Source organism: Eucalyptus grandis, chromosome 8 (assembly GCF_016545825.1).
Source record: "Eucalyptus grandis isolate ANBG69807.140 chromosome 8, ASM1654582v1, whole genome shotgun sequence".
NCBI classification, from domain to species: Eukaryota; Viridiplantae; Streptophyta; class Magnoliopsida; order Myrtales; family Myrtaceae; genus Eucalyptus; species Eucalyptus grandis.
The window spans coordinates 28,072,147-28,084,305 of record NC_052619.1 but is presented as its reverse complement, the minus strand read 5'-3'; the positions used below and the strand labels follow the sequence as shown (position 1 = coordinate 28,084,305).

Genomic DNA, 12,159 nt, shown 5'->3' with positions numbered 1-12,159 from the left:
AATCTAAACAAAAAGAATCAAGAGCTTGTCAAAGCAAAATAAAAAGATGGCGAAGGATGACGCTAGTGTGCATACAACATCTGGTAGGAAGGTCAACTGCACGCTAGATGTCCAGTATGAGAGTACCCTTGACTGGAACTAAAGAAAGAATGCCAAGCCTCTCCTTTTTGGTCTTCTTTTTTAACTTTGCGTTCTTAGTGTCATAATTTATTTTTATATTTATAATATAGGGACACCTGACGCAGAGGCGTGCCAATGGAATAATCATGGGTTGTTTAGAGCAGGTCCCATCCATGCACGGGAACATGAAAAATTCCGTATAGATCGATGGTAGCTTCAACTAACTATCGTTTTCATGAAATTTTTTTTTCACTTTCCCCCCTATTTCCGTGTTGGCGCACGTTAAACCACGAAATTTTCAAAAGTTGCAATTTTGGATACCTGTGCGAGGGGTGTTCATGCATTGAGGGTAGGGTAATGAAATCATGGCGCACGGCCGCGACTATCAATGTGGCGACTGCTCTCTACTTTTGTGTCAATAGTAGCGTACGCGGCATTGGTCAGCAAAACGAACCCTAGCTTTGCTTGGAATCACCGTCATTCATTCTGTGTGGTCCAGTGAAGTAAGCCGTGACTTTTTCCCGAAGCTAAGCTCATTTCGTGCTTTGGCGGCAGCGGGTAGCGATGGACGAGAATCAGAGGAGCTTTGGCCAAGCTGTTGAGAGGCTAAAGATGATGAATAGTAAGAGAACCTCTCCCGATGAAAAAAGAAGGAAAGAAAATAACAAAGAAATAAAATAGAAAATTAAATAAAAAGGAGAAAAATCAAAGGAAGAAGACAACATTTTGTCATATCATATGGCTAATCGTAACATATGAGATGATTGGAGATAACTGAATTATCACATTGAAAATATCAGGTTTGACTTGATCTGAAAAAATCATTTGTATTTTCACTTGAAGGTTTAGTACTACAAAGAACATATAATGAGCTTGACTATCCGGCTAAACTATTTAGTACTACAAGAAGCATATAATGAGCTTATCTATCCATCTAAACTATCGCGTTGAAAAATTGACTGAACTACCACAACTAAAACATTCCATACTAAATTTAACCAACTACACGATTTGTCCGCTTGCTAAAGAATTTGAGCAATTTTGGGTCAAAAATTGGCAAAATTGGCAAATATAGCACATGTGCCAAAACTTAGCATGGAGGGACACCTATGTGTTAAAAGTTACAAAAAGTACATTTAAGTGCCACATTTAAAAAAAAAAAAGGGACACTTGAGTGTCAAGTTTGGCAAGTCTTGCCGGAAATCAACATGACAATTTTTTAATAATATTACTCACCTATGTGCCTCGTCGGAGAGCTAATTTAGCTCTAACTCACCCAAAATGACATCATTTTCATAATTGGCCAAATTAAAACCCTAAATCGGCCAAAATAGTGTCCTCTCCCTAATTACCCCAAACCTAAAATCCTAAATCGGCCAAAATTTTCATTGAAGCGCTCAAACCCTAATCTCGAACCCTAGTTTTGGTTTACCCCAAATTTCACCGTCAAAAATTGGAAATGGAAGCAGGACTTTTAGTAGTGGCTAAAATCCTCTCTCTGAAACAAAGGAGAAGGTGAGCGTTTTTATTTTTGTGGGTTATCAAGTCCAAAAAAAACATCATGGACTCAAATGAATCAGTGGAGAAAGATTCTATAAATATGCTTGATAAATGGGTTTGTCTTTAAACCATTTACAACCCATTTAACTTATAAAGGTTATTAGTTGAGTCAACCCATTATGGATATATCATTCTCTTTGAACAATTTTTTTTTGTCAATTTTATTTTTTAATTTTTAATTTTTAAATAATTTTTGATTTTTTTCTTTCTTTTACCGTTTTTCCTTATGAAGTCCTGCGCTCAACCCTTGCTGAGAAGGCTAGGTTTGCAGCCCTCACCCAATTGCACTAGGGAGCTCGTCAATCGAGCAAGGCCGATGCCTCACCGGCCTAAGGCGAGCTTTGCTAGCCTCAACGTTAGCAAGACTAAGCATCATCGGTGTTGAGGCGAGCTCAACTTTGTTAGATCTAGTGAGGTGGAGCCTTCCCCAAAGTCGGCGAGGCTTGGCTCATCGGAATTGGGCGAGCTCTGCCTAGAACCACCGTCGCCCATCGTGGGTGCCTTGGTGAAGTAAGCCCTGACTTTTTCCCGAAGTTAAGTAAGCTCATTCCGTGCTCTGGTGTCAGCGGGCACGATGGGCGAGTGCCTAAGGAGCTTTAGGCGAGCAATTGAGAGGCTAAAAATAATCAACAGTAAAAGGACCTCTCTCGATGAAAAAAGAAGGAAAGGAAAGAGCAAAGAAAAGAAAAGAAAAGTCAAAGGAAGAAGATGGCATTTTGCCACGTCACGTTGCGGATCATGACGTATAGGTTGACTTAATTGCCACATTGAAAATTTCAGGCTAGACTCCAACTTGAAAAATTAATGGCAAAAGATTGCTTCAAGTGCCAAAAGTTGGCACAAAGGAATACTTAAGTGCCAAAAGTTACGAAAGTGACACTTAAGTGCCACATTTTAAGAAAAGTGTGACACCTAAGTGTTACATCCGGCAAAATCAGCTGGAAATCATACGTGACAATTAAATATTAATATTTCTCACCAAGGTGGATCGCCGGAGAGCTGACTCAGCTTTAATTCAGCTACTTCCCAATCTAATCCAGTGATTGTGACATCATTTATGTCATCATCACTTTGGTGAATTGCATTTACGCTCCTCTCCTCTCCATCATGTCTATCCTGCATTCCTTCGACCCTAATGTTAGTACTACCTTGAATACCATATCCTTTTTGTCCTACTAGGGTGCTCTCTCAATCATCATCTTTGTCCTCACTTTCATTATTGTACTCAACATATATTTTTACCTCTTCACCATGAAGATAATGGTATAGAACATCCTTAAAACCATTATCATCTTCTAAGTTTCTCAAACCATTTCTTAAGCCTTTCCCAAGAATACAATACAACAACTTCTAAACTTTATAAGGCAAATAAGTCACTATATCCCTAACAAATCCTATATAAGATACATTCTTTATCTCGACAAAGATGATGCCCTCATTTCCATCCTCATACTCCCACTCATCTTCCTCAAGTACAAATTTTTCACCATAGCAAACTATGACATCAACATAATCCTTGTCATAAGCCATTTCTGCACCAAGAACAATAAAAAAAATAATTAGTTTTTGGGACCACATCCACAAAGAACAATAGACAATTGCACATGGGAGTCCCCCCACTCTCATGGACTTTATTAAACATAGGTCTCCACACTGACAATATACCCCTACATGACAGCCAAAAAAGAGGTCGACACTTTAATTATTTACCTTCCATTCCCTTAAAATATTAACAAAAAACAGAGGTCTCTACACTAACAATATGCCCCTACATGACAGCTAAAAAAGAGGTTGCCACTTTAATTATTTGCCTTCCATTCCCTTCCCTTAAAATATTAACCAAAAACAGAGATCCCACAACAAGCACAGCCCAAGCAATTTTGTCTACTATCTTTTGCTGAACTAAACCTGCAATGTGATAATGTACATCAACTTAATCAAATCTATTTTTCCTGTGAAAACACATACATAAAATTAAGGCAAGCTCGATGTAAAAATATAGGGTGAAAATTCTGTTTCTCATCTAGCCAAGAGAAATCATACCCTACTCTATGATGTCTACCCATTAATATATTGTTTCAAGAGGTCATTACACAAACCAAGAGAAATTTAGAGGAAAATCCAAGCCCTATTTATCCATTGCACAGTAGACTGATACCACATGTGAAAAGAGCTAATAGTTTATAAATTTTAAAAGGAGATACTTACATGTAGTTTCAAATTGGTCCCTTGCAGGTAAACGAACTTATATAAAGTATCAATTTTTTTTTTTTTTTTGCACTCCTCAATGTTCCTTGCATATATGTTGACTATTTGATTAGAAACAACAATCATGAAAGAAGAGTAAAAGAACCAAAAGATCATAATCAAGGGAACAAAAGCAGATTGATAGCAAAGTTGCGTGCTCTTTGCAGAGCACTTGATGACCATTATTTCACACCTTCCACCTTAATCTATTTATCTATCCCACCTGATTCAATATTTCGTTTCACTCAAACACACTAGTTCCTAGTAACACTTGATTCAATATTTCGTTTCACTCGAGCATCAATTGTAGAAATCATCAACCGAGGTGAGCATCTCCACACAAGGGAGTAGCAAACAAAGCGCATGCATTTCAACAGAATTTACGCAAGCCAACACGCACAGCTCGAGCACAACACACCCACCTCACTGCCCAAAGGTCGGATCAGCACATTTCCCCGCCGAGCCCCAAATTTTCCATTGGAGCCCTAATAAAAGAATCGAGACCTAATTTCATCATAGGGGAGGGGGAGAAGGGGCTGAACCTGGAGAAGCGACGATGGTGAGCGGTGACAATGACCAACAACTGCGACTGATGACGGCGATCGATGACCACCTTTGGGCATGAACGACGATGGAGAGAAAGGCCAGAGATCTAGTGTGAACGCAGATAGGGAGGAATGGTGATGGCCAGGTCTGCTTAAGCCAAAATAACTTAAACGACGTTGTTTAACACCAAGGAAAAATGATGTCATTTAGGTCAGCTTAGTCAGTGTGGATGGACGAGGTCGTTTTTGTAGTTCATGTGTGCTTTTTTTTTTTTTTTTTTACACGTTTGCCACCTTAGTAAAAGAAGTCGCCGGAAAATGCCACATATGTAATTTGGCTGGATTTTCTCACCGATGTCACTTAAGTGATTCATTTTGCTCTAATTTTGGCACTTAAGTGTCATTTTCGTAACTTTTGACACTTAGGTGTCCCTTTGTGCCAACTTATGGCACTCCAGGGGTTCGCACATCAAAATTAATTTGCATTTTCACTTGAATGTCTAGGACTATAAAGAGCATGGAATGAGTTTACCTAGCTCAGCTGAACTGCCACAATGAAAAATTGACAGAAACACCACAATTAAAATATTTCAAACTAATTTAAATTCATGTAATAATCTTATATTTCCCCGCCGGCTAAAGGCGTGAATGACAACGTTTCTATTGATGGCACAACACAGTAGTTCTGTTATGAACATTTAAGTGTGCATTGGGATATGTGAGTTCACTTGATTTCAATAATTGAAAAGTGTGGGCCCTAAGTGAGACCCTCGTAATTTAATGGTTGTTGTGTCTTCGCCTCCTTCCACTTCATTGCTGAAGGCCATAGCCCTCGCCTTTGGCCAGCAAAAGGGGGTTTGGGTCTCTCTGAGCTCTGCTTTTAGCCCTAATTTTGGATGAAATTACCTGATTACATCGGCTCAATTCTCTATGAAATCGCTTTTTATTCTCCGGGGAATCATGATCTAAGCTTGATTTAATTCATTTTGATTTAATGTAGTTTGCGAAAACTTCATGTGAGAGGATGTGCGCATTAAATTACGAGGGCTCCCACATTGGCCATTCCATTTTCAGCCTCCGCAATGACTAGCTGTTGCTGCCCACTCCATGGAGCCCAAACACCGTGAGGCCACCACCCGGGAGCTCGAGCTCGAGGCCTTGTAAAGGAAAATCGCGGGTCGCTTCCTTGACCTCTCCACCATCACTGCTGACGACACGCTTTCCATCACCTGGATTTATAAGCTCCTTGACACCTTCCAAGAGGAGTTTAGGGTCCACCTCTTCAACAACCGGGCCTATGTGGTGAGATCGCTGGTCGTGGAGCAGTTGCTAGTAGAGTTCTACAAGAGAAGCGTGGAGAAGGAGACCATTTGTAGTTAACCAACAAAAAAAAAACGAAAAGGAAAGAAAAGAAAAGAAAGGAGAAAAAATACCATCACCCGCCGTGGCCGCGTTGGTTAGAGCCCTGCTCCCTCATTGAGAGGAGAGGGGTTCGAAACCCCACATCCCTATTGCGCGACTCACACGCGACTGGATTTGTGGAGGTGACTCAGTTGCCCTAGGATTATGCCGCCAGCTGCCGGTTGTACGACGGTTTCTGGGTCATAAAAAAAGAGGAGAAAATAAAATATTACAAATTTCTCATAACAATGTTTCGAATGTAATTGTACATTTAATTGCCAGCTACCGATAGTGCTGTATATGATAGATGCCGGTCATTGCTCTACCAAGTTAGTGATTTCAAATTTAAATTAAAATGATTGATTACATTGAAAAATCGTCAAAAAATTTAGGACTGAATCGACCAAATTTAAAAAGTTCAAAATTGAATTGCAATTTGCACAATAGATTTTTAACATTTTAGATCATTTTTCTTTTTTTTCTTTCATTTGTTTTAAATTTAGGCTTACAGTATACAGTTAGCTATGCAATCTAAAACAAAAATAACAAGGAGCTAGTCAAAACAAAAATAAAAAGATGGTGAAGGGCACCAATTTTGAGATGCCATTGTGTGTACTACATATGATAGGAAGGTTGGACCTGAATGGGTGCTTAAAAGGCTCAAACAAGAAATAGGGGAAAAACTCTCGGGAGGTGGGGTTTCCTGCTGTCTTCTATATTCCCTGGTTGACCGCAAGAAAAATGTAGGCCAGTCAACAAGGGGTGTGAGGCGTTTGCGTCCTAGGACCTTAAAATAAGGTGGCTCGCTCTAGATGGGAGGGAGGCCGGCGAGTTCACCATTGATTCTCTAAGCAGACCTAGAGTACAGAGTTAGCTACTTAATCTAAACAAAAGGAATCAAGAGCTTGTCAAAGCAAAATAAAAAGATGGCGAAGGATGACGCTAGTGTGCATACTAGTAGGAAGGTCAACTGCACGCTAGATGTCCAGTATGAGAGTACCTTTGACTGGAACTTAAGAAAGAATGCCAAGCCTCTCGCCTTTTTGGTCTTCTTTTTTAACTTTGCGTTCTTATTGTCATAATTTATGTTTATATTTATAATATAGGGACACCTAACGTAGAGGCGTGCCAATGGAATAATCATGGGTTGTTAATAGAGCAGGTCCCATCCCATGCACGGGAACATGAAAAATTCCGTAAGGATATATCATTCTCTTTGAACGGTTTTTTTTTTTTTAATATCATTTTTAATTTGTTAATTTTTTATTTTTTAAATAATTCTTTTGATTTTTCTTTCGTTTACCCTTTTTCCTTACAAAGTCCCGCACCCGACCCTTGCCAAGAAGGCTAGGATTGCAGCCCTCACCCAATTGCACTGGGGAGGCCAGAGTTCATCGATCGAGCAAGGCCGATGCCTCACCGGCCTAAGGTGAGCTTTGCTAGCCTCAATGTTAGCAAGACTAAGCATCATTAGTGTTGAGGCGAGCTCGACCTTGCCAGATCTAGTGAGGTGGAGCCTCCCCCAAAGTTGGCGAGGCTTGGTTTGTCGGAATTGGGTGAGCTCTGCCTAGAACCACCGTCGCCCATCGTGGATGCCCTGGTGAGGTAAGTCCTGACTTTTTCCCGAAGTTAAGCCGTGCTTTGGCGGTAGCGGGCACGATGGACAAGTGCCTGAGGAGCTTTAGGCGAGCAATTGAGAGGCTAAAGATGCTCTTCGTGGTTGATGACGATTGATGAGCTTTCTCTTTCCACGTTTGAGATTACATATATATTTGATTCACCAGCAAGGAACATGTAACTATTTTCTATATAAGAAGCGTGGACACCGTAGCCTTTCGCCAATACCAAGTTTGTCCCAACCATGGAGACTTCATCGCTCTACTCTACCCTTCCTCTGGCTTTCCTCCTACTCCTCACTCTCAAGCTCTTCTCTTCATGGTTCAAGCAACCGAAAAACCTTCCGCCCAGCCCACCTTCCATCCCCATCCTGGGCCACCTCCACCTCCTGAAACACCCCCTCCACCGAACCCTCCACTCCCTCTCCCAATCTTACGGCCCCGTCTTCTCTCTCCGCTTCGGCTACCGCCGAGTGGTTGTCGTCTTGTCAGCCGAGGCAGCCGAAGAATGCTATACTAAGAACGACATCACGCTTGCCAACCGCCCCTCTACTGTCGCCGGCAGGCACATTGGGTATGACAACACGATTGTCGTCGTTGCCTCATACGGCGAACAATGGCGTAGTCTCCGCCGTGTTTGTACTCTTGAGATCTTTTCCTCGGCCCGTCTCAACTCCTTTCTGCCCATTCGGAGGGATGAAATCAAGCGACTCCTGCTTAATCTAAACAAAAGAGCCTCATCATCTGGGGACGACTTCACTAAGGTGGAACTAAAACCGATCTTCTGGGAGATGACATTCAACATCGTTATGAGGATGTTGACTGGGAAGAGGTATTATGGGGAAGATGTGATCGATGCCGAGGAGGCGAAGGTGTTTCGCGAGATCATGTCTGAAATTGTCGAATATGGTGTTAGTGCGTATCCAGGGGATTACTTGAGTATCTTGAGGTTGTTCTTTAGGAATTATGAGAAGAGGGTGTCTTGGTTGAGCAAAAGATCGGACGAGTTGTTACAGAATCTGATTGAAGAACAGAGAAATAGTCGCAGAAAAAGATGTGGTGGAGAGAGTAGGGAGGCCGTGCTGGATCATTTGCTTTTGTTGCAAGAGAAGCAGCCCGAGTTTTACACTGATGAGATCATCAAAGGACTAGTATTGGTACGTACAAATTGGACGATCTTTCGCATCTCATCCTCATCATGGAATACTGCATACATATAAACTGGATCATCCATTGTCTTACAAAAACGAAATTAATTATGGTCCTATGGTAAATCAAGCGGAGAATTATCCAAAAAAATCCTATATCTATTGCATCACATCCTCATGGACAATTTTGTAAGGCTACTCCATTTAATATGCAACATTTTAATATTAGCAACCCTTAGAGAGCAAAACAAATATGTAAAAAAGTATTTGATTGTGCATCATAGTAGTTTGACAATTTAGTATCTAGATTGCTGAATCGTTCTCTTTTAGGGTGTTCATGTCCTAACGTTGAACACCTTAGAAACTCGTGAGTACATTCATTGACAGTGATAGTTTTCTTGAGAATGAATATTGCAAGTTGATTCTGACATTAAACATCTGTTTAAAAAGATGTAAATTCTTGTTATGATCAATTAACTCGTTCTTTATGTAATTATCATAGAAGAGATATCAATGGCCGAATGTTTTAGGTTTTGCGAAAGTGTAGGTCTCCCTGCTCTCAAATTAGAAAAAGGAGCAAAGAGCGTGCGTAAAAACCAACACATAACATTGTCTAGATATATCAATAGATCCATATATTGCAATCTCAAATAGTTAAAAGTAGGAAAACATGTTTTCCTAAATTTGAAAGATTTCATAGATCTCTTATGTTGTCAATCATCTTTTTCATTAAGTTCAGCATATAATTATGATTCGTCTTAAGTAATTGATAGGTTTAACTGAAATTTTTCCAGGAAAAGATTGAGATTGAAATCATAGATATATTTGTTTTCTGTTAACTATTCAAAAAGCAATATAAAAAGTCTCTCTATCAATTGCCTCACTCAAAATGAATGTTAGTATATTTATGAAATTAGAGGAAAATGGTTATGAGCTAATGAGTAAAATTGAATTCTCTCAAGTTCCTTGGACGCAATAATCTCATCGTACAGGAAACTGGATTTCCTTCTTGAAGTAAACAAAAGTTCTGGCCTATTTCTCACACATTTATGCGGATATACATATTAAATTGTAAACAATTGTTAATTTTGAAGTCATTTATAATACCTGATCTAATAACTTATGGATTGCAGTAAGATTTCTCTGATATTAATGTTTAAATTATTACTCTTTTATCATTTCTTCCGTTTCAACAATGTAATGACAATTTGTTTTTGCTCTATATCCTTCTATAGGTCATGCTTATAGCAGGCATTGATACTTCTGCTTCGACAATGGCAAGGGCAATGTCCCTTTTACATAGTCATTCGCATTCCTTAAAAAGAGCTATTGAGGAGTTGGATAATGTGATTGGTCAAGAACGCTTGATAGATGAGACAGACATTGCAAAACTTCCTTTTCTCCAAAACATTGTATTAGAAACTCTACGTTTGAAACCACCGGCACCACTTCTAGTTCCACACATGTCATCAGAGGATTGTGTCATAGGCGGTTATGATGTACCTAGTCAAACCATAGTATTCATCAATATATGGAGCATTCACAGGGATCCGAAGTTGTGGGATGATCCGAAAAGTTTCAGACCTGAAAGATTTGAAAATGAAGATAATGGACAATGCAAGCTATTGTCATTTGGACTTGGGAGGCGAGCCTGTCCTGGTGCAAACCTGGCCCAACGGATGATCAATGTGGCTGTGGGATCGTTGATCCAGTGTTTTGAATGGAAAGGAATAAGTGAAGAAGGAATGAATATGCCTAAGGCGTTGCCATTGGAAGCCATGTACAAACCCCATGAAATCATGGCGAGAATTGCTGAGCATTGAGCGGGAGCCAAGATATTGCTATTAGTCCTTGTCTTATGTGTTTGCACCAAAAATAAATAATCCATTGCTAAGGACGTCTTAGATTCATAAATTGTATTATGGTGTACAAACTTGTACGAAATGGTTAAAGTCATCTGGATAAGTTTCGTTATCTACCTTATGGTCTATTTCTTGTTTCTGACAATTTATTTTTGACATTCAATGCTTTCGCCAAACCCTGCGTTATTAATATGGCACCTCTTAATGCACCACAACCAAAAATTATTCCTCCCACTAAACTTCTCAATATCAATTCTTGCTCCAAATAATCTCATTGGAAACAACCCACGAATAATTTTTCTAACGTCATAATCATATCAACTACTTCCCAATTTATATATATTTTGATTTTTATGCAAAAATTTCTTTTAGTCTCCAAGCCAACCTTTGGTCCTAACTTTCGCATGGAATGACACCAATTTTCACTCGAAAGATAATTTTGGCCCAAATTTGCAAATATCACATAGAAAGGCACTGAATTTTACCCAAGCGGCATTTGCCCCATCACTATATTTTTCTGTCAAAATGTGCACATTTATATATTTGCTTCATTCATCAAGTTGGCGCCTTTCTTTTCTCCAAAAAATCTTAATTTAACTTGTCATGACCCATTTTTTACATAATATGAATCTAGTGACTCATACTCAGCCCGTACCCAACCTGACACATATTGTTAAAAAACTTTCATATTTAACTCAATCTACAAAATTTTAAACTCAAATTGAGATAAGAATGTGAAGTGAGTGGACTGAGATTGAATGAGGGCAAGAAAGAATGAATAGAGAGTTATAGAAATGGGTTGAGTCTAAATAAGTTGTAAATCCGTTTATGACCCATTTAACACTCATTATGTTTAAACTCATTTACTTAATATAATCAATTCATTTATGACTCATTTAATACCCGTACATTTTAAAACATGGGTTAATGGCCCATTCTGATAGGTCTAGCCTGTAGTGAGTCAGACGGTGATGGATCAACTTTAGAACCTGACACGATAGTTGAACACGGCAATTCATCTTGCCAATTCATGTGCTAGACTAGTCCAATTCAGTACAAATCGTGGTCCGGTTTGCCAATCCAATGATTGAACCGTTGGCCGTACCGGTTTGTTCCGGGTTTTGACCAACCCAAGTGGCAATGAATGACTAGACCGGATTGAGGGCCAGTTCTAGTTTAACTGGATGAACCAGCCGGCATAGTTAGCGCTTAAACACTTTTTTTTTTTTTTTTGTGGTTGAAATATCGTAATTTCAGTACTATCCCACTAAAGGGGCATCATTAGTTGGAAAATCTAAACATAAGATTAAAGTTAAAGGCTGAGGAGGATGTGAGAACCAATTACTAGAAAGGTAATTTGATCGGTGGGCTTAGGGTCTGCATTACAAAATTTCTGGAATAGAAATTAATTTCTGGCTAGAAATTGAGAAGTTAAAAATTTTAGCTTCTGATTTCTTCTTCAAATCTATTTCTGGAATAGAAATCTATTCTAGAAATAGAAAAATCAAATTGTGTTACCAAACGAATTTCTATTCCAAACTTGTTCTGGGGAACATAGAAAAGAAAGAAGTAGAAACTTTATCATGTCCGCCCTTAGCAACCCAATCCGTGACTTTATTTGTTTCCTAAGGCTCATAGATGATTGAAGTTCCATTTAGCT

At 39.3% G+C, this 12,159-nt stretch overlaps 1 protein-coding gene across 1 annotated transcript; it reads left to right on the top strand.

Moving 5' to 3' along the window:
* The first annotated feature begins 7,734 nt into the window (after nt 1-7,734).
* LOC120287115 (cytochrome P450 81E8-like) lies at nt 7,735-10,460 on the top strand. The gene is made up of 2 exons (XM_039299809.1): nt 7,735-8,646; nt 9,873-10,460. Exons 1-2 carry the CDS (start codon nt 7,735-7,737, stop codon nt 10,458-10,460), a joined length of 1,500 nt encoding a protein of 499 aa, XP_039155743.1.
* The last annotated feature ends 1,699 nt before the right edge of the window (nt 10,461-12,159 follow it).